Raw genomic sequence first — 23871 nt, forward strand, 5'->3', positions numbered from 1 at the left:
ATACTGCAATTTAGTGCTGTTAACGAGTTGGGCTGGAAATGAAAGCGCCAGCTATCGGTAGTCACCTCAAGCTCTTTAGGAAAAACATCTGTTAGGGAATAAACATCTAGTTGTAAATAAGTAGGAAATTGTTTTTAGTGTGAACTGGTAGAAATTTCAGTTGAGCAGAGTCCACTGAATCAGCTCCAAAAAAAACCCTTCTCATCTCGCTGTGGAAGCTGGATTAAGCAATAGGATTATAGTATATTATCTGAGGGAAGATACGCTGAGAAAGAATAAATAATTTTCAGCTGTACATATATTTCTTGATTTTTCATGATTATACTCTAAGTTCTTATAGAACGCACCTTGTATTGTACCACCCTTGTGTGACCACCACTTGAGATTTGCAAGTTCAGGACTGCCTTCTCAAGAGCAAAATAATGTCATAAATCAGTGTGTAACTGTAGAACTTACAAAGAGTGACCCGAACTTACAGAAGAGAGCTTACAGAGAGTGAACTTACAAATTATACGTAACACGTTCATTTGCAGTTCCAAAAAAAAAATAAAAAAAACACTGCGAATTCAATTCTTATCGTTGCGTGTTCGGGGGTATTTTAAATGGGGTAAATCATTACTGTGAATTGGAGTGAAAGTGAACCAGGCATTGTGACCATACGTTCATAACACTTAAATTGACAACGATATTGCAGATTTGGAACACGTGGCGTCACTTGAAATCACGAAACAAGATGCTCATGACGCTATCTCATACAAACTGTTGTTTCACTCTGTAGCCAATTCTGACGAGTAAGTCTTTTAACGCATTGGCACGCACATAGTTGAAGAGATCTCTTCCCGATGATGCGACAAGACGCTTCCAGGCTCTTAATAATACAGATTGCCGCCCTCTTCGAAACGCCGATAATCGGTTGACAGCCTAAATTTGTAATTAGGCCCATTTCTGCAGCTGCGCAACGATGTGACTTCCCTAATTACTCTTTCATTTTAGCTTCTATTTCGGCTAAGGAGATAGAAAGAGAGAGAGAGAGACATTCCAACATTTATAGACTGATTGCTACGAATAATGTAACACACGCAGAGAGTTCTCCGAAAACGCTTCTAATTAAGGTTTTCCCCTGATAACGAGTCACTTCCACGGCAGGTAATAAACGCTGTGATCTTTTCCATAAGTGCCTCTTCTCTGAGAGGACAGTCCAGTTATTGAGGAGTATTGGAGTTAAATCAAGGTGATCTTTCTAATACCGTACAGTCATATCTCGACTTACGTCGGTAATTCGTCACAAGACTAGCGACGTAAGTAGAGGTAAATTTTTGTTTAACTTATATATTGTGGAAATAATTAGGCAACAGGTTTCCAAATGAAATTATTAAAATCTATCTTTCTTCTTTTCTACTAACATAAAAATATAAGGCCACAACAGGCAAAATGCCCAACAAGGTGACCGGCAAAAAAAGCACCATGAATCCAAACGGAAAAAAAGACTAATTATCGTTAATTACCTTCCGGCGGTAAATACAGAGCTAATATAAATCTGAAGTGAATTCAAATACATTTCACGAAAGGAAAAAAACAATGTTACGCATGGCTAATAAGTGACAGGATCATCCATATTCAATGGCTCCCACTTATCGTAACTACATTTATAAAAGCAATAACAATTATACTCTTATACGTTTTTAGTTGACCCTTTTATATCCGACATTATGAAAAGTAGAATAAGTTTGTTATAAATTAAAATGAAAGTATATAAATGTTATGATAATAATAAATATTTATTATGTAAATTCTTGCATAGGTCAATTTAGTTCTGATTAAAGGCGAGAAAACCAATGTTTGTTTTTCAATTAGTTATTTCGAAACAAATTATCTAACCAGTTAATTTGAATTATCGTCAGGGCAAAGTGTTAAAATCACGAATAAGAGTTATTCGTTAAAAGCACGGGACAACGGGAAGGTCCCGTAAAATACGGACCTTCATCAACCCTTGACCAACCTTGACCCTGATCAACCTATTATTTGTTTATTCTTTTCTTTGATGCGATTCTCGCATGGAAAATTTAAAAAAAAAATCAGCGTAATTACAGTGCCTCGCTGAATTTTCCTGAAAAAAAAAATGACTGAAATTTTATCATTTCTGTGAGCTAAAATGGCCAAGTTATAGAAAGTGATGTGTGTGCGTGGTCGCAATAGTGAAAGTAACAGAAATTTCACACTATCGGTGTACCTACTATCGATGTAACAACTAAAGTGTGAAATTATTAGCTTATTGGACATTTTAAATGATCAGGTATTTCATGAAATAAATAGATACGGCATTCCATGAAATTCCTGAATTATTCATTCTAACTCTGTAACATATCTACTTATTTTTCTTCAAGTGTAAAAAGAACAAAATCTTTCGGTATAATATGAAAAAGCACTCATTTCAATATTTAATAATCAAAATTTGTTTCATTGTTGCCATCCAAAATTTTTGATTTACACATTTCCCTTTAATCACTATCCTGATTTGCCCATGTTAGACACGGCATCCGCTTCTTCCCGAAGTTGATTTGCCCGTGTCTTGTACGAGCATCGTAATCTTTGACCCTAGAGTGAGCTAACGTAAGTTTTGACGTAAAGTAAAAATTTAACTGAATGAATTGAAATGAATTTAACTCAATGAAATGAAATTGTTCTGATAATCTTTTACGCTTCCGTTCTGATTTACCTGTGTCTTTCTGTTTTTGTAATGTTTGGCCTAAGAGGGCGCTAACAAAAAGTAAAAAATTAATTAAATCTGTACAAAATGCTATGGCTTCATGCAACAGTAATATAATGATATCTAGATACATAATCTTGTAATCTAATTATATAGATACATAATCTCTAAGCTCAGTTACTTAATCTATCTACAAACTAGATTATTTATATTCCATGGAAAAAAAATTCAAATAAATACAAACATAAAGGTCATAACAGGAAATTGCCAAATGAAAGAAGATGTTCATAAAATATATGGGTGCCAAATATGAACTACAGCAACCCAAATAAGATTATATCCCGACAAACAGGCCTATAACTAATAATATATAATACACTGCTTATATAAAAGATTATGGTTGTCTTAACTAAGTATAGATAGCTTCTCGATTTATCCCAATATGATTATCGCACGCTTTTATATATGCTTTCCCTATCCAAAACGTGTAAATTGTGTTATAGTTCACGATCCCCGTGTTTAGGATTTGAAGTAAATAAAAGTGTATTGGTAAAATACAAATACCACAACAGGCAAAATGCTCAACGAGGTAAGTAAGAGCCTTTGAAAACATAACTATTTCAACGAAAATGAATAAGGGAATCAGAATCTTAAGATTTCTAAATTAAAAATTGAGTGTGACTTTCTGTAATTGTCTGTGGTTTTCCTAGTCCTAGACATATGGATAGAATGGGCAAATAAACAATCCTGACATTTTCTGTGCATAAAAAATTAAAAACCCTTCAGGCAAGTGAAGAATAGAACTTACTGAAATAGCAGAAACTCTCTCTTTGTTTCATTACATGTGTTTTATATATTTTTTAGTTTTAATGAAAGCTTTTATTCATATCAGACAAATTCCATGGAACCCCTCTTACATTGACAGAAATTAATGACAAATTAAATCTCGAGAAACATTTCTCAGATTATTTTCCAATCACCAAACACAAAACTATCCATATTCATGAGAGCATTAATACTCTGTGGTGCATTTTCACAAAATTCTTCATAAGTATATGCACTATAAATTCCCCAATTTCAGCTAAATACATTGATAGAACCGGTCACAATCCCAGACTGATGCAAAACAACTTACTTCCGTTACCACAAAATGGGAACGGTTGTGTCAGAAAAAAGTAGCAAAGATTTATAGCAGTGGCTTTCCTTCCCCCGTGCTCGCAAGTATCGAATCACTCGTGTCGTTATCTCCATGGAGACAGCTATCAAATGGCTTGTATCGTACATGTAACGTGCAAACCATTCGACTAAAAATGGATAGCTGAACCCAATGACTGGGGGAGAAAAATTGCATGTGCGCCCAGCGGCACATAAGGGCCGGATACCGCAGCCTGCGATTTCAAAAGAAGTGTGGAGAAGACTTGTGGGAGCAAGTAAGAAAAAGAAGAAGTCAGCATATTGAAGTGGGAGATATTTGGGAATGGTCTACATACACAATGTAAATGTACTGTGACGGTAAACGAAGAAACAAAGCATCCGTCAACAGTGCTGGGAAGTTTTGCTTTCCTTTCGTTTTACGGAATATGTAGAGCCTCCACTGCGACGGAAATAATCAAACAGCCTACGTTGACAGTGCTGGGCATTCACATTTGAATTACTGCCATATATTATTCATATTATATAATACAAATACAAATACAAATACCACGCCACAACAGGCAAAATGCCCAACGAGGTGGCTGATAAAAAGATGCCCATAAAAATATGGATGTCATATGTTTCAAAAATACAGCAACCCAATTAAAAATGCAATTAACACAAATTACAACAATATATACACATGATAAAATATTATACAATGCTCATAAAGAATACTTATGGTTGTCTTATTCTAAGAATGGATAGCTTCGCGATTTACCCCAACATGTTATCGTATTTATTTTTAAACGTGTCAATTGTATTACAATTTACTACCTCCGGGTGTAAGCTATTCCATTTATTAACAACCCTATTAGAGAAAAATTCCCTGCGACATCATAGCCTTGCATTGTCCCTCACCAATCGAACCCGGTGTCCCCTTGTAAAAGCAGTCGATTGGCGGTGTACTAAAAGTTCATGGTCCATCCTATCCATCCCATTGAAAATTTTGAACACTTCGATCATATCTCCTCGACACCTGCGTTCATCTAATGTAAACATATTCAAAAAATGAAGTCCCTCTTCATAACTCAAGCCCCGTGTGCCAATAAGGACACGCGCAGCTCTTCTCTGCACCCCTTCGACCAAGTCTATGCCCCTCTGTAGGTATGGTCTCCGAAACCTTACAGCATACTCCAGTCCAGGACGAACTAAGCCTCGAAAAAGCGGAAGAATGACTTTAGGAGAACGCGAAGAAACCTTTTTGAAAATTAGACCAAACATTCTGTTCGATTTTTTGGCTACCGCTGAACAATGTTCAGAAAACCTAAGCCGCTCGTCAATGAGAATTCCCAAATCGGTGACCCTGGTTGCATCCGGGATAGTGACACCATTCAACTCGTAAGAGAACCGTGGGTTGTTCGAACCAAAATGAGCGACCATGCATTTATCAACGCTAAACGTCATGCTCCATTCATTTGCCCATGCTGCAATCCTGTTTAGATTGGTCTGGAGCGACTCCCTATCACTTTGATTCCCGATTAACCCCATTAGCTTTACATCATCTGCGATTTTGCTAGTAATCCCATCGATACCCTGATCGAGTTTATCGATACAAAGTGAAAAAAGTAGCGGGCGGAGGACACTTCCTTGAGGAACTCGACTTGTGACACCTGTCCAACCAGAGATTTCGCCGTTCACCATAACTCGTTGCGACCTATTTCTTAACCACGATTCTATCCAATTCAGCAAGTTGCCCCCAATCCCAATCTCATGTAAACGCTTCAAGAGTTTACCATGTTTGACCCGATCGAATGCCTTCTGGAAATCAAGGTAAACAACGTCTATATTTTTGCTTTTACTCAAAGCCTTAGTCACATGATCACAGAAGCAAAGGAGGTTAGTTACACATGACTTCCCCTTCCTGAACCCATGCTGATTATCCGACAATACATTATTCTCGTCTATCCACTTCACAAACTGCCTTTTGATGATAATTTCCAAAATTTTCGAGAGGGAGCTCGTCAAACTCACTGGACGATAATTTGACACCGCTTCTCTACTACCCTTCTTAAATATCGGAACAACGTTAGCAAGTTTCCAATCTCTTGGGACGATACCCTCAGCAACACTACTCCTGTATATCAAAGGGTGTGCGACTGGCCCCAACATTTCATTAGCACATTCCCTGAGGACCCTGTGATAGATATCATCTGGTCCTGGTGCTTTGCTTGCACATACATTTCTTAGAAGATTTAGGACCTCCGCGTCTTCTACTTGAATATCGTTGAGGGTTTTATTACCCCATGCAACACCCGTATATCGAATGTCATTATCGCCATTAAAAACCGACGCGAAAAAGTCATTGAAAGCACAACACATGCCTACATTGCTCTCTACCCTAGAGCCTCCTATCGAGAGGAGGCCAACTGTCCCCTTACATCCATTATTGACGTATCGAAAAAATGATTTTGGGTCAGAGCCAATGTTATCTGCCAACCTAGATTCAACTTCCTTTTTACTATCCCTTATCGCTTTCTTCAACAGTCTTCTTTTATCAGTAAACAATGATAGGTCACCTCGTCCACGTTTAAACTCTCTGAATGTCCTTTTCTTTTCAAGATAAAGGTTCCGCACGCTATCCGTGAACCATAGAGGGTGCGATGTACAAAAACGCTTTTTTCGAACAAAGGGTATGACGTCGTGCAAAACAGCGGACAGCTTCATACTAAATTCTTCTCATTGACTTACCACCTCTACCGATTCCAACCGGTCTTTGAAAACTTCCGCTAACCTTCCTCTCAAAACATCAAAGTTAGTTCTCCGAAAACAAGGAACCAATCTTTTGTTATCAACCTTTCCCGAGGAAAAGTTACAGTGAAATCTGACGATACGATGATCACTGGAAGAAAACTCTTCCCCCACCGAAACATGTTCAACTAGATCTTCAGAGCTAGTAAGACCTAAATCCAAAATAGCAGTACCCCTAGTGGCTTCTGATACATGCTGATACAAAAGATTTTCGAGCACCAACTTAAAAAAGTCTCTTTCATACTGATTTCCAGATGAAAGGTTCTCCCAATCAATACCTGGGTAATTGAAATCGCATAGTATGAGAACCCTCTTACGCTTACACATGTAGGAAATTTCATCATGATATTTGGCGATGAAGTTTGGATCCCTATTCGGTGGATTGTAACAAACCCCAACAATAAGTTTATGACGTCTTTTGTTCTCAAGTTCAACCCATATGGTTTCAATATCACTTCTCTGCACGTTACACTCTCTAGCCTTCAATATATCAATCAATATATCAATCTCAGCAATATAAATCATGAAAAAACACAAGGCATGTTCTGTGATCACTATAATTCAACTACAAATATATTTTTTAATGAATCTATTTCCCTCACGACACACACTGAATCGTACAGCTGCAGCTTCTCAACTGAATACAGAACGGGGTAATCGAAAAAACTGACACTGGAGAGAACAACAGTTGTCAGAGGAGATAACATTTTGACACTGATAGGGCAAATGTCATTAGGAAATTCTCTGGAGGTTGCATTACACTCCAGAGAATACAGTGCGAGTAACGAAATTCTTCGAGTTGATTGCTTTTCGTAGAAAAGGTCATTGGCTTCTGGGTTTGCTCGACGAAATACAACAAAAATAAGTACAAAAAAGATTTACACTTCTTTTTCCGTTTTTGATTGTTATATTCTATGATGTTTGGAATTCTTCATATTTTCTAGCTATAACTCGCATAGAAATTCGAATATTTTATATAATATTTGGTAATTTAGTCTTAATTTTTTTATATATTAATTAGGAGGCACCTTATCTTGTGGAGCGAGTGGTCACGACCCTTCGCATAATCATGAGCATCAGGAGTGCCCAGATATTCTGAAAAGAGACAGTTGCCATTGTCTTTCATCAAAGACTTCGGTAAGGAATAATTCAGTTTAATGTTGTCGGATAAACAGTATTGCAGATTAAATAAAGGTTCGTAAGAACCCCTTGTTGAATGAAGTCTAAAATACAGTGAAAGTGCGTTATAACGAGAATCTCGCAATAACGAGTAATTCACAAGTGATTGTGAACAGCTAATGTTAAAGATGCAAAAAATATTCGCTTATTTATTAAAAATATCGAGTAATTCATAAAAACCAAAACCAGAGCACATTCGCTATAACGACAACGGAAACTCCCGAAAAAATCATGCACCAAATACTGCCACATCCCGAAATTGGCCAGTTCGCAACAAGAATGGCCACTTCGCGAATTAGTCAATTTCGTTAAATAATAACCGCATTGGCCGGCTAGTTTGTGAAGTGGCCGATGATGCTTAGCCAATGTCCGATAACAAAAAGCATGATTCGATATCGTCGTCAAGTTCGCGTATGTTTTCGTGTATTATTACGTCACATTAGTTATGGCAACCCGTCAAATTCCAGTCCTGATGCGTTAATCATTTTTCTTCCCAAAATTTGGCAGAAAAAACTACATGTTTAGAAAATTATTTTTGATTTTTTTCCCCACAAATTTCACTTTTTTGTCTCGTCATATGGTAGTTAATCCAATACAGCTGCTATATACAGTCGAATCCCGTTAAAACGAGTACCGTTATAGCGAAAATTTCATTTTAACAAACAATTTTCTAATTTCTCAGATAAGTTTAAATCGGAAAAAAACCAAAAACCTAGAATTCCTTTATAACGAAATTTCGTTCAAACGAAGTGATTTCTCCAGTCTCTTGGAGTTCATTAAAACGGGATTCGACTGTATAGACAAGCATCACATATATATTTGGCTTCTACCAGGCCGTCTTACATCAGGCCATCGAGCTTTCGTGGCCATATCGTGAAATGGCGCGAAAACTGGTCGCAGATCAAACAAGTCTTTGAAACATTTTCCTCTGTTGTAAGTTTTTCCGCTGCTAATCTTGCGGCTTTTTTTTTTTAACATGAAAATTACACACGAGTGAAATAGTGTTAGATTTTTTTTTTAGCCTTTCTTCCCTTTTTTTTGCTGTGCAAAAGAAAAAATGGAAAATTTAGTAATAGAAACAAAACCGTCAATCGTCAACTTCCTTTTTTTCCTATGGCAATCACCATAAACTATGGCATGCATAAGCAATTTACTCTGAATGGGTTCCCAGCAAGGAGCCCACGCCCCACAAGGGGGCAATTTCATTTTTAGAACAGGAGACAGTTTGAGTTTTTCTATGAAAGCTTGAAACCTTCCGAACTCCCTTGATTTCTTGTATCAGCTCAAATTTTCAATATTTAAACACACAATTGGTACACACACACGCACGCACACACACACGCACACAAACACACACATATATATATCATTTCTTTTATTTTTTATCTTTCAGTAAAAAGGATTTGACCAAGGGTTCTTGATGTTTTGTGTTTCATGGAAAATTTGCACCAGTAAGATAAAATTAACGGATGCCAAAAGATGGAAGGCCTCCTTTAAAACATGATATTCTGTGTATATATCGCAATGTAAAGACAATGACTTAATTTTTTTTTCTCATCCAAGCTCACGGAGCATCCTGAAGTCTCTCGGATGACCCTTGATTGAGATAGAACCACTACTCTTGACTAAGTAAAAGTAGACAGAAATCGGGAGGGGGACAAGGACCTCTGGTTTTGAAATTCGAGGAGGCAAAGCAATGGGTCTCACATTTGAAGAAGAAAAAAAACATATGATATGGTACTATGAAGTTTCACCGAGGAGGGGGTACCCGCGAGAAAAATACAGGGGCATCAGTATTTCAGAGCTGCTTTGGTAGGGCATGGCCTAAAAGAGGTTGGAAGCCACTGCTCTAGATACATATTTCAGCAAAAGTAATTCAAAATAAAAGAAAGACAAATTCGTGAATTCCCCCCCCCCTACATTTATTTGTTTCTACAGTCCAAAAAAATTAAAATTCGTTTGTATGTAACGAGAATTCCGTTATAAAACGACAATCTTTTCTCTGATTGAGCTGTCGTTATAACCGACTTTTACTGCAACTTGGCCTTCATAGCCGTGAATTCTACCGAATTATTGTCGGTAAGAGAAATATCTACTACCCACATCAAGATTGCGCTATTAATACCATGGAGTTATTCATTATCATTTACCATCTTTAGATAAAAACTATGTACATGATGTACCATAATTTCGTAAATAGATTAGAAATACAATGAAAATTAAGGCAAGTGAAATATTTTAATGGTGGTAGAGCAAAATATTTATTCTCACAAAGAAGATTCAAATTTTTGTCAACTGAGGGCACTGCGTAAGATTAATGCACGAAATTTCGGCCCTCAACTTTTCTTCGATCTCTTCTGTGTCGAAAACGTGCGTAAATCATCAATCTTAAATAAAAATGCTGAAAAATATATCAACAGATTTAAATTTTAATATACCGTGGATTATCAGTAGTACTGTAGCAAAATGTGTGTAATAATATTATCGATTTAATAAATACAAGTTTGTTAATTGCATTAGGAAATTATGGAAAATGATTTTGCAAAATACAGTCGAATCCCGCTATAACGAGAGACAGGATAAATCATTTCGTTATAAAGGAATTCCAAGTTTTTATGCATCGTTCCTATCTAAACTTATTTGGTTTATTAGAAAGTTGTTTCTTAAAACGAGATTTTCGCTATAACGACATTCGTTAAAACGGGATTCGAGTGTATTTTGCAAAATCATTTTCAATAACTTACTATCATCTATTTTCAAAAAAGACATGATTTCACTTCGAATCCAATATGAATACTTGAAACATAAAAAAATGAAATAAAATAAATCCATTCCATTTCAGGGTGTTTCATAAATTTGTAAATAGCTTAAAAGTATATAAAAATCAAAGGAGTCGGTATTTTGTAATGAGATGTAGAATGGTAGTTATATGGCATCCCTGACAATCAAAAGAATCTGAATATCGATATCTTAGTGATCAATACATAGGTATGTACAGGGATCGACATATAGGAGACAGCTAAAGCCTGGCGAAAGCCCAAACTTCAGACATTGGCCAGATTAACTGGGCCGGTTCGTTCGCGAAGTGGCCAACTTCGAGATTTTGCAGTAGCATTTACAAATTGACGTATTCAAATAGTTATCCGTTTGATTTTTAACGTATAATGTAAAAATTACGCAGAAAAAATATGGCAAAAAGTTTTTTTGAATTTTTTTTAACACTTTAAGTGAGCAGTGTTTCTTAACCTTCTTTAGTGCGTGGTCCCCTTTGGACCATTTTTCTCCTTGTGGCCCCACTTTTTTTTATCCAGAGCCCTCCACCACTCTCATCCAGGATCGAGACCTTCCTACTTATTGAATGTTCTTATGGGGGTTGCCTGGATGGCGTGTCATCTCAATGCATTTACCTACCCGGGCACGGTCCGGAGTCCTCAGATGCAAAGGAGCTTCATGAAAATGAGATATGTTAGAAATGTTTTAATATGAGAATGTAAATTGAAGTGATATTTTTTTTGCCAGGTAGGGGCCTTAAAAAAAGCAAGGATACTTTGGCAGGGTGGGGGCATGATTCGTTTAAGACGGCCTGAAGATGTCCTGCCTGCAAATGTACATAATTATTCTCGGAATACGTGATATCAGATCTCATTATCATGAGGTACCTTGAGGCAACTTATGCCCTCGAGACCCCCCCCCCCCCCCCAGTGTAAAAGCTTTTTTCTTTACAACCGAATTTTTTTCACAGTGTGGCCCCCTAAGCAGCCAGTAGCTTCTCCCCTTCAACTTGATTTTCACCCATGGGCACTAACGTCTCAGGACCACAAAGGGGGCCCCCAGGTTGAGAAATGCTGCTTTAGGACAGGGATGCACAAACTTATCAGTCCGTGGGCGAGATGTGTGGAAATTTGTATACCGTACACAGTGACTTGCATTTTAAGGGACACTAATTTCTGCGTCCCAACATTTTGAAAAATGTCCCGTTACTTCCCATATTTTCAATAAGCGTTAGTTAAATTTTTGAATTAAAGAATATGCTTATTTTCATGGCTTATAAATTATATTGTGATTATATTGCTACTATCACAACTAAAGTGAATGCAATGTATGTGTTTGTGGTATTAATTATAATACATTTAATATATTCATCTCACACATATCCCGTATATATATATTCTCTCTCGTCAAACATGTACGGTTTTTGGTGAATTAATTACATTTTGACTCACTGTAACCATCCTTTTCCACGAAACGCAAAGATTTTAGAAGTAGACTTTATAGTTTTTATCTATAATCGACAACTTTTCACTTGACAATTTCTTCGACTGTAAATGGTTACTTTATTATTTTTCATTTGACATTTCCTTTCTTCGACTGTAAATGGCATTTATGGCTTACCAAATGACTTACCTTTCGTTTGGCATTTTTCTTTCTGTAATTGGCAACTTCATTTGCATTTGAAAATATTTCTGGTGATAATAAACGGTATCTCACATGGATCTCGTATTATTATGAAGGAAATATGTTCTGCCTAGATATTTGTCATGTATGTGTCTGTTATTATTACCAATACTTGTTCACCCTTAAAAACGCTTCGTGGGCCGGATGAAACACCTTGTCGGGTCTCATTTCCCACAGGCTTCAGTTTATGCACCCAGAACACATTCGAGGTGCGAAATGAATCGATCTTTGCATTAAAAACGTCCGCCACCGAGAGCAACAAGCCTACAACAAGACAAATCTGTAGCTGTTGCACTTCACTCACATTCCTAAAAATAGATAGCAGATTGCTGCACCATAACATGCGATACATAGAAACAAACTTCACAATAGGTTCACAACACCTACACGCACATTCCAACATACATCAATGGGCTGGGAGTTCCGCAGAGGAATATGCACGATATGCATGTGTGGTTTAGTAATAGTAGTAGTAGTAGTGTAGAAAATATAAAGAAAATAGACTTTCTGGACCAACATTCAAAATAAGCCAACAAAAAAAAGAGGCCTAACGGGTATAGTCACATTGGCGTACGTAACGGGGGTCAAGCCGAAATTATAGAGTTACTAACTATAATACCCGGCGTTGCCCGGGTTTTCTTCAATGAGGCTGTTTGGATCACGTGATATCTCCCTCTTTCTTTGAGGGGCATGCAAACCGTGTCTAAGTTAACCAATATGACGACTTCCTGCGCAACTTCATCAACTTCATGAAATAAACAAATCTAGATTTAAAGAAGCATAGAAACGAATATATTTTTTTTTCTTTTTTAAGGGGTGCTAGGTATTTCGATTCCCTCCCCCTGAATTTCAAGTTATTAAATCTGCCAGTTTCAGCTTTCAAAAATGCTTAATTGAAGCTGTGGAATTTCTTCGATGTACTTTACGGGCCCATAATTAATTTTAAAACATCCTAAACTATGAATTTATGCAGTTGAATATCAAAAGACAATACGGAGACATAAATTTTCATGCTCGAGAAGATATAAATAAAAAGTTGAAATCAATGTTATTGCATGAATATCCAACTCAAAAGTAGGTCCGGCTAATTACTTCATATTTGATCTCATGGACTTCGTATATCTCTAATCGAACTCAATATTTCAGAAATCTAGAATTCAATGCAATTTTCAAAATATTGATGTGACAGACAACTCCACAAAATTTCAGCATTTCTACAGTAAAATCGGCAATTTTAACACTGATTTCTATGGGGCATCATCCTTTGCCTGACCCTCAAACTGATGCTGATGATGGTGTCTATTCAAAAAGCTCTCATTACTGGGAGGATTGAATAAAGTGGCAAACCACTATAAAGGCATAAATATTATACATATACTGACAGCGTTGAAGAAATGGCAAACCATTGTAAAGGCATATACACGTCTTAAACGCATTGCTAGGGAACCACGGTAACCAAAGTAAACGTTCGGAAAGTGATTGTTGAGGGCCAAAAACCATTGTTGCCCGACAGTTTTTGCCCATTCGGGGCACTTGCCCTGCTCTGACGAAATTTTAAAGTAGCCTATCGTTTAAGTCAGGTCCCATTTGGTATATATGCAAAATTTGGCGACGATCGATCTAAAATTGTAGATTGGTATAGAGAACATACAGACAGACAGACAGACAGACAGACAGACAGAAAATCAATTTTATATATGTAGATTTTGTAGGAAAAACGTAACCCCCCCCCCCTTTGAGAAGAAAAAAATTTGAAACCCTCAAGAAATTGGGGGTTTCAAATTGTTTGACCCCCCCCCCCCCATTCTGCGTACGCCTGTGTGTGTGTACCATATAAATAATATACTAAAAAGGGCACCTCGAGTTAAACAGGGCTCCACCATAGAAATTATACGTTGAAAAGGGTGTCAGAAAAGGCTGAGAACAGCTGGTTTAAACCATGCTAAGACCAACTTTCTTCCGGTATTCATTTAACACCACGTATAGAAGAAGGTCGTGACGTCACTGAAGAAGGCCATTTCACCTATTGCCATTGGATATAGCAGGTCGACGCATGCGGTATCTTTACCTGTTTTTTGCAGGATATGGCTATAGGTGGAAATAACCTTCTTCAGTGACGTCACTAAAGAAGGAGGACTTCCAACCACCTACAGATAATTTTTTTTGCGTTTTCCCACCTCCTATAAACAAAAAGATAAGATACCGCATGTGGTTCTCTTATCCATTGGGAGCTACTGACATATGCTGTTTGTGAACACCTATGGATAAGGTGAAGATATTCAAAAAGAATGTCATTCTTTTCCGGTGTATCATATGTATGTTACTGCCAAAGCCCGAAGCGCGACCAAATCAAGATAGGTCCGGCCATTTCGGATATGGACGGACATCCTTGGCCAAAGCTCGGTGTGCTGATGTAAGACGGCCTGGTAGAAGCCAAATATATTTTTTCATCGCCAACGTGTGATGCTTGTCTATACAGTCGAATCCCGTTTTAACGAACTCCAAGAGAATGGAGAAATCACTTCATTATAACGAAATTTCGTTATAAAGGAATTCCAGATTTTTGCTTTTTTCCGATTTAAACTTATCTGAGAAATTAGAAAATTGTTCGTTAAAACGAGATTTTTTCTATAACGGTACTCCTTAAAACGGGATTCGACTGTATATAGCAGATGTATTGTATTAACTACTATATGACGAGAGAAAAAAGTGAAATTTGAGAGAAAAAATCAAAAATAATTTAAATAAATAATATTAAAATAATTCTATAGGTGGTGTTGATTCATCTCGGCATAATTATTCAGAAAGTAGATTTCTCATTTGATTTCAAAATACTTTATGTTTATTGCTTTTGACGCATACGAATATTACTTCTTGTTTTAACGTGTATCATTATGGGGAATTCATTATGTTCTCGATCTTTCTTTTTAGAGAGTTGCGGCTGAAGGCGATGTTACTTTGTCGGCAAAAGTGGCTACATACGGACGAGCTCAAGAGAAAGAGATAAACATCGGCTACACTAGAAGCCAAAGCCCACTGCACGTCACACTGAGTACATTCCAGCCAAAAAGTGAACTTCCTATCAGACATTCACTTCTAGATATCATCGGGCCGAAGCTCGAAACTGTCATCAACGGTGACGGCGAAGACAGCTGAAGTCCGTTGTCCACGAGGGTATGCAGCGCGATCTAACGACGTCGATTACAGCACCAAGGACACCATCGATCTGTACGAAAAAAAAAAACAATTATTTGTTCTACTACTCACTCACACATGAAGAACCGTCGCACAAAGTGCCTGAAAACTTTTAGGAACAGTTTTCCTCGAGGAAATCGCGGAATATGAAATGACGAAAGAAAACCTTAGCTATTTTTGTAATCATTATAAATGGCAACTGAGTGAAGTCTCCGTGGACTCCGAACTCTTCTGCTCGTGTTTGTTGTTGTTGTGAAAATATTTGTGAGAAGAAAACCGTTGATGGAGAAATTTAAATAAAAAAGTATTAATAATAATTCGAAAGTCGGTGTTTATGCAACAAGCTTGTACGTTTATAGGTGGAGGTGACACGTGAATTGTAAATAAATAATTTTTGTTTGATTTCATGAGATGTTATCATTTTCTACTTTTTTCATGTGAAATATACTAATTTTTGAACACACATTTTTGATGGAAAAAACAAAACATGCGTGTGCCATAATTAGCTTTGCCGCAATAGTTTTTTTAGTGAGTAAATAAACAGAGCCTTTCCATCCATAAAATTTACGGTTCATGTTCAAGGCTTTATTTACACTTCCATTATAATCTTTTCGTTATACAACGAATTCCATGCATAATTTGGCATGCCGATAAATGTGAAGGACACCAGCTCTTCGACTCGGAATACAGTGAAACCTCGATACAACGATAAATATCGTTAGCATACGCAGTGCATTGTTTGGTGCCAGGGTTTTTTAAACCGATTTTATGTGAATTCCATGCGCTGAAAACAAAATATGACGCCAGCTTTTGCCCATCAGCTTTTGTTTACAGACATGAGAGTTTCCTTATTTAAGTTAAACACATCAAATTAGGCTTACGGTATGGACGTTAAATTGAAAAAAAATCTTTTTCTTTATAAATTTTGTAAAACATTTTAACTGTATAATTGAAAATAAGATGTTCCTGTACATTTACAATGGCTTAGTTTAAAATTAGAAATGGGAAGTATCATGGAAAACTGTTGGCTTACGACTACGCATTGAAACCCCAATATCACTAATTATGGTTTCCAGGTTTTCAAATAATAACTGAAGAAATAGTTATTCTGTTCCACTCCGAAAGCTTCCGTTTGAAGTTCTTGAGTAAATTTTGTTCCCACATTCTTTCAGCAGATTCCAATAGTAATCTGCCATCACATGAGTATTCCATCTACTTTAGTGTCAGTCCTCCATTGTCTTTATGTCCTGGTGAAATCGTTCACCTTATTTTTCGCTAGTATCGTCAAAATTTTCAGGGAAACGGTTGTGCAATTGATAAACCTTCATATGATGTTTACTAGTTCAACAGTTTTCAGCCTTGTGGTAATCCAGAAAGTTCTCAACAAGGCCGAATGAGAGCCTCGCTTTCTGTTCTGAATTCATCAAATAATCATTCATAAATAATATTATAATAATAATCGTTTATGAGCTGTCTGATTTGAGGACCATCAAAAAAATCTAGCTCCACCTTTTTCTGTACTTATTCCAGGCAAATTTTGTTCTATGCATGCAAAGCAAGGACTATCTTGATCAAGTGCTTTCATAAACAGTTTCACTAACCCTAGCTTTATATGTAGCGGAGACAAGGTGATTCTATCTCCTCCAACTAAGGATTAAATATCACACAAATGGCATTTCTTTCTCGAAGAACCATATTCTCTCTTGCAGACCAATCTTTTTTACCCATTGGAAATGCCTGACTATGCTATCCCGTAAGCAATAAAGGAGCAAGGATATTTCGTTTAGCTCAATTACTGACCAAGGAAAAATTTTACCCTTTTCAAGTTCTCACAAATTACCCATTGATGTTCACGAAACCTAATCTTCTCCATGACCAAGGTATGGTATCATATTATTCTTTCATTTTGTTTGAATGAGCAATGGGTCTTGCAGAGACTGAATCAGGACACGCCTGCTTGTTACGATTATTTCGGTTTATGCCAGTAATATTCATAATACAAAAATTACATTTCCTCAAATTGGTTTAAGGGTTGCCTCCAAACTATAGAAACACCAAGTTTTAGACCCCTTTCCCTCCAATTAGTTAACTGCTGTAGGTGTTCTATACAAGGTTAGGTATAGACAGGCTGAAAAAATAAAATATTTTTTGTTTTTGTTTTGACAACTACTTTGACGTATCTGGGGTCTACACGTTATTTGAATACAGTTTCTATTTGAAAGTATGCTTCTAAGATAAACGGTTCGCGAGTTATTCCACGATAAAGTGTCTATCCTATGGATCTTGAATATATTAATTGAATCATCACTCCTGGATAAACTCACGTTGTCACAGGAATAGAAAGTACAAATGCCCGAAAAAAATATAATAAATTTATATATATATATTAGCCTTATACTGGGTTACTCTGCTACTAGTACAAACTCTGCTCTCTACACAGACAAAATTCGGAAAAAAATACATTGAGCATTGAAGGACCCGACACACACCGCTTCCCATCTCAGAGAGATATCGAAGCTTTCCCGGGGGATGGGTGTATCCGGAAATTTATTAACTTAGGTGAAAATAACAAACAACGATATACATATATACAATAAACAATCTGGAGTAAAAACTGTGATCATAGCATCATCCACAGATAGACAGTCAGTAATCGTAATACTCCTCATATAAATAATCAAAAATAATTGTACATTATTCTTTGTAAAATACATAAATAATGCATATTGTATAATGAATAATACAAGCACTTGAGGAAATATTTGCACAAAGCTTACAAAATTTTGTTCCTCGAATGTTTCTCGAACGTTCTGTCTGTGTCTGCCAGCTGAATTAAAAATATATACGTAGACGTTTATGGTTGATACACTAATCCTTAACGGTCAGGGACAAGATATCTCACCCCAACACAATTGGAAAAAACACATACATCTCTCTATTTCTTGACAAGACTTTTCTCATCGTGAAGATTTATTGTAACCCTGTGATCGCAAGTTGTTTTCCCCTTTCGACTTTCTATACTCCTATATTACTGATTCCTCTATATTCCAATGTAACTTTCTACTATACATAAATGAGAGAGAAAGAACACATAGGAATCTACTGCCACTCGTCTTTCCCCATTTTAATTCTAACACGAGGACAAGGAAACCAGATTTTTTATATTTATCACCGTTACATCAAATAAACATTGTCCAAATTTGTTGCCAAAAGCCTGCACAATACGTGGATAACTTGCCTTGTAGGTAAAATGAATGAAAGAAAAGCCGTGGGAACTCAATGTTTTTATATTGTCTAGATGCTCGTTTGATCATCAGAAGAACACACGAGACAAGTATATCAAAATTTACTTCAGTTAAGTACTTAGTACAATAAGAGAAACGTCATAGCAACATCCCAGCTCATAGTATTTACTTTCCTGCAGACTAAATGCACAGATATCGATACAAGCAAAGCCTTCCTGAACGTATATTTCGATTATTCTCATGACCATGATAAGAAATTTATTTGTGAATGTTGCTATGAATAACCTGAAGTTACTCTAGTAAAATTTGAGCAATATGAAAAAAAACCACCTTTTTTTGGAGAGTGAACAAAGATTGAACATAAATGCACGAAAATCCCCACCGTTTAGTTTGCTGAAAAGATAGAGATCATTTTACGGCTGAATGTACTTCAACCATTCCATTTCAGTTATATTCAGGGGAATAAGGGGGAATAGAAAATGCGTTAGCCATAAATCCAGAGTTCCTATTCAATGGGAACACATTGGTGTAAATCTACGTTTCGGAGATACTCTCGAAACACCTTATAACTGATACATTAGACCATATGCGTTTTAAAGGATCAAGCATGGATCGCGTTACTGAGCACATAAGGTATAAAACAGCTCCTGTAGTTGCAGAACTACTACACAAAGATAGCTTGAAATGGCCAATCTCTATCTGGTCTGAATGCATCGGATCTGCAAATCATTTCTATTCGATAGTCTAAAATAAGATAGTTTCTCAAATCTGAATGAATTTTATCTGAAACTTGTGAAAGAGTTTCTGAAATTCTAAAGAGATCAATAAACAGTCTTGGCTTGAATGTATCAGTTTATCATCCCAATATTGCGTTGCAATATTGGTGAATGATACGAAGTTAAAGGTTAATACAAAAACATCAGTGTAAAGGAAGTGTATTTGATTTAATTTCAATTACGATATGTATTATCCGTATTGCCTATCCATATTGGTGTTTTTAGATTTTCTGTTTGGAATGATACGAATTTACTGCATTAGTGGTAATTTATCTGATATAATTGAATGATTGTACAGTTAGTTGTATAAACCAATGTTCTTGAAGCTTTTAATACTTCCGAACTGGTGAAATCAAGTGAACAATTTCGCGGACTGGCATTAAAGGGAGAAGTAATTTGTGAATTCGCTACCTAAAAATTACAAGGGGAGGAAAATTTCATAAATTTTGAATTATTTATATTAATCCCCTTCTTTTCTTTGTTTAAAAATTTGACATAACTTTGGCAAACCAGTTTTTTTTTTGTTGAAACATCGAGAGCATGAATGAGTTCGCTTTTCTTCATAGATTTCTCATCTTTACTACGCTAAGTCATTGCTCTGCTTTACGTTCTTTGTTGCATCATGTTTTAATCCATTATAATTACCATGGCTAAATTTCAAAGCAATCGTGTGTTATGTAGTCACCAACGAGTAAGGCAAATTCCACAGACTATACAAAGTGGCACACTGTCAAAATTTGGCACAATGTCAAAAAATTTGAAACGAACTAATTTAGTACAAGTAAATGGTCATTAGTCACGCATTTACAGGAAATAATTTTATTTTACCATTGTTTGGTTGCCGGATATATATTGCAACTTGTGAGAGAATTCTAGTTGAATGTCATAAAAATCCAGTCAACAATAGAGTGAGCAGTAATTCCAATTACTCGCTGAAAGATGGCGGATGATAATTGATTTTCGACAAGACGATATTTAGATTGTTTCCTGTCATTCCGTTATATCGGGAATCAGCCTTCGAGAATATCTTTAATAATTTTTTGTTGGTCCTCTAAAAACATTCGTGACCGAATCTATATTGGAGATTGTGAGTTCGATTATTACGTTCACATGCCCGAAATTACAGAACAATGTGATGTCATAATTCATTCGCTTAAAACCGTCAGATGGTGATAATAAAGTGGCAACTCAGTTTATAATTAACCACGACGGCTCTCAGACCGCCGAGAGCTTTGATTATAGCATACACTTAGAATTTGATTATTTATACTTGAATATTTTTCTTTTCTACCTTAGGTTTTTACGCTTTTTGATAACGCATTACACATAATAAATGATACGACCTATGGAGAAAGTGGGGGGAAAATACCGTAATCATCATCTACACATTTCGGCCGTAGACCTCACAAGAGTTACACGTCAAAAGATAAATGACAACACATAACACCGTCAGCGTAAAAGTTAATAACACCAACGAATATGTTTCTTCCCTTATGTGTGAGTACATATATTGCGCCTTTTTTTCCGGCTTCTCAAACAAGAAGCAAATCTAATATAGAAGGAAACCATTATATTTGACACACGATGAGCTCCCAAGCGTTACTCAGCATCAGCTGGAGAAATAATAATAAATAAATATAGTAAAAAAAAACAACATGAAAACACACACTTCGATGGACGTTATGAGATGAAACAAGGCCTATACTGGTGCTGTACTTGATGCTTTTCGTCGCTCTGATACACGCCTGTGGTTTATTTCTTGTAGTAGATCAATTGGGTTGATTAATATTTAATAACGAAGTACCCGGTACGTTGACTTCGCTCTTTACCCTCGGATTTCATGAACGCTAGAATCCTGAGAAAACGTTTCACTTGGAGTAATGACACCTATCTTTTGTTGTTCTTTCTCCGGGCTGTACTGTATAATCCAATATCTATGAAACAAATGTTTCCTCATGAGAATGGACAACCAATTCAAAACAATACCATATGTCATCAAACCAATTCATCTTTTTATATGTTCGTCCTTCATCATTCAATATCTTGTTGGATGAGGAGGAGAGGTAGTCGTTTTTGTGTAGATAACCAAACTGGTGATGCGAATTATAGCTGTATTTCTTCACAGGAAGTCCCCAACACAAACGATACTTCAACACCAAATCAAGACATTTTCTGAATATTGTACCGAGGTGAACTTTGGGAAAGAAAAGTTGGTTTTCTCCACCAGGAATCCTAGGCAGGACATCTTGCAATTAGTCAAGAGATCCTGGGTTCGATTCCCGGTTGTGGCATGAATTAATACCCCATATTTGGAAGGATAAAAAACAGATTTCAATAAGAGATAGATAAAAAAAACTTGAAAAAACGAAATAAGAAGCGCTCCCCGATCTTAATCATGAAACGCTGGAACATTATTGAAGTTATGCTATTTAATATACAATATACAAACAATATACAAATACAACGCCACAACAGGCAAATTGCCCAACGAGGTGGCTGACTTAAGAACATCATGGATCCTCGAGCCATTTTTGGAGGCACTACTACTACACCACACATGCACCCCGCCCACCCCCCACCCACCCCGCGGAACCCCCCAACGAATCGGTACATGCGGGAATGTGCGTGTACGTGTAGTGAAACCTGACGTGAAGTTTTTTTGTTGTTTCTCTGTAATGCTTGTTATGTATAGTGCTGCCATCTGCCACTAGTTTTTCTAACTATGAGTGAAGTGTTATGATTGAATGATTTATCGTTGAAGGACTGTTGCTCTCTGTGGCGAGACTTTTTAACGGGGAGATCGGCTCGCATTTGCGCCTTGAAGTTGGGAACCACAGAAACTTCTTGTACTTCCTAGCATTTCTTAATTTTTGGAAATATTACATGTAGGGTTATAGTCTACAATAAATCATTTGGATGCGTATAAGAGAAAAATGACACATATAATATGAAACATTATTGCCATTGAAGTATTCACGATTCTGTCTTGTTCGATAGTGATGAGCAATCTAACTTCAGTGAAGAATGAAAAATATTTGAAACATTTCTTTGAAGATACATAGTGGTGCATTTGAAATGAAGGATCTCTCCGGATGTGTGTGTAAAATTACCAAGAAGGAATTCAAGGTTCCTCTGATATAAATATTCTATTAGAAATCAATTTTTTTCTAAAAAAAATTAGTGTATATTTTGGGTTGTTTTTTGACATCTTTGTTAATATCCGTAATTGCCACCAAAGTGCTCATCCAGGATAGGATCATGAGCTGTCGTAGCAAACGCTGGTATCCTGTATATGTCACACCTAACATGCACCGACAAAAATAAATCTTAAGGAGAAAGAAAACAAAGTCCATATTTCGTTATTTAAATATTCATAAAGTTCGTGCATGAATCTTCTTTTTCATATGCTTCTCATGATTTTTGTTCATGTAATCTCAACTACTATTTATTCCTCAAATCCTGCTTCTCTCACAAGAAGAGATTGCGAAATATACAGAAAAGTATGTGTATATGTAAAGAGATGCTGTTTTTATTTTCCTGGAAATAAATATTCATCTCTTCTACGGAGGATTCAAACGCACTTTCTGTAATACGCCGGACAACCAGACCAGACCAGACTCAGAATTTGATGATGGTGGTTGGCCCTTAAAGCGGGTCATTAGCCAACAAACAGTCTGGGGACCCTTTGGGACCCCGGATGAAATACGCCGGATGATTGCGCTAAAGCTGGGCTTTCCTAGGAGTAGAATTTCTCCGTCGTGTGCAGCGTGAAAACGCTGATTGGTTAAAAACCTGAAATTCCGGTTTTTTTCATGTTTTTTGACCAATCAGTGTTTTCACGCAGCACGCACTGTAAAAACCTGCTCCTAGGAAAACCTGGCTTAACACGGTAAGCTATAGCACTTCATTCGGTAAGCTATAGAAGCAAATGAAATAGCCCTTGGAGAAGATATACGTACATACTGATTGACACATCATCGTGAATGATATCAACATGTTATTTAGGGGCAATTATCTTCTGCTATCACCGTCCATCGCATTGTGCCGTTCAGCATATATACGCTCCATGGAAGAAATATTTTGCCTGCTTCTATTGGTAGCACACTCGTCGGGTATACGAGATGACGTGGGCTCGAGTCTCCGTAGAGGCACAAATGGGTTTTTCGCTCCAACATAAATCAGCATCTTATATTCAGCGAGTTTTATATATAGCTTGTATTAATAAATGTGGGTCAAGAGCACATCTTTCTCTACGTAAGAAGATATTATTTTTCAAGTGTGATGCATTTTTGGTCTAAGACATATTTAAAAAGTTAAGCATTCAGATCGCAATGCTCTTTGAGAGCCACGCCACGCCGTATTCGATACG

The 23871-nt window shown here is 36.7% G+C and overlaps 1 protein-coding gene across 1 annotated transcript in view; it reads left to right on the forward strand.

The window, feature by feature from the left end:
• LOC149085658 (nephrin-like) overlaps positions 1-15888 on the forward strand; it is a 198015-nt gene extending 182127 nt beyond the window's left edge. Inside the window, exons 21-22 of the mRNA XM_089232459.1 lie at positions 7674-7789; positions 15218-15888. Of these exons, the coding sequence (XP_089088585.1) occupies positions 7674-7789; positions 15218-15442 (341 nt within the window). The 3' untranslated portion in view covers positions 15443-15888. The remainder of the gene's footprint in view (positions 1-7673; positions 7790-15217) is intronic.
• Positions 15889-23871: the final 7983 nt, after the last annotated feature.

The sequence above is a fragment of the Pholcus phalangioides genome, unplaced genomic scaffold, assembly GCF_987345545.1.
Source record: "Pholcus phalangioides strain wild (caught in Gottingen) unplaced genomic scaffold, Ppha-v1.0 ptg000006l_1, whole genome shotgun sequence".
NCBI lineage: Eukaryota > Metazoa > Arthropoda > Arachnida > Araneae > Pholcidae > Pholcus > Pholcus phalangioides.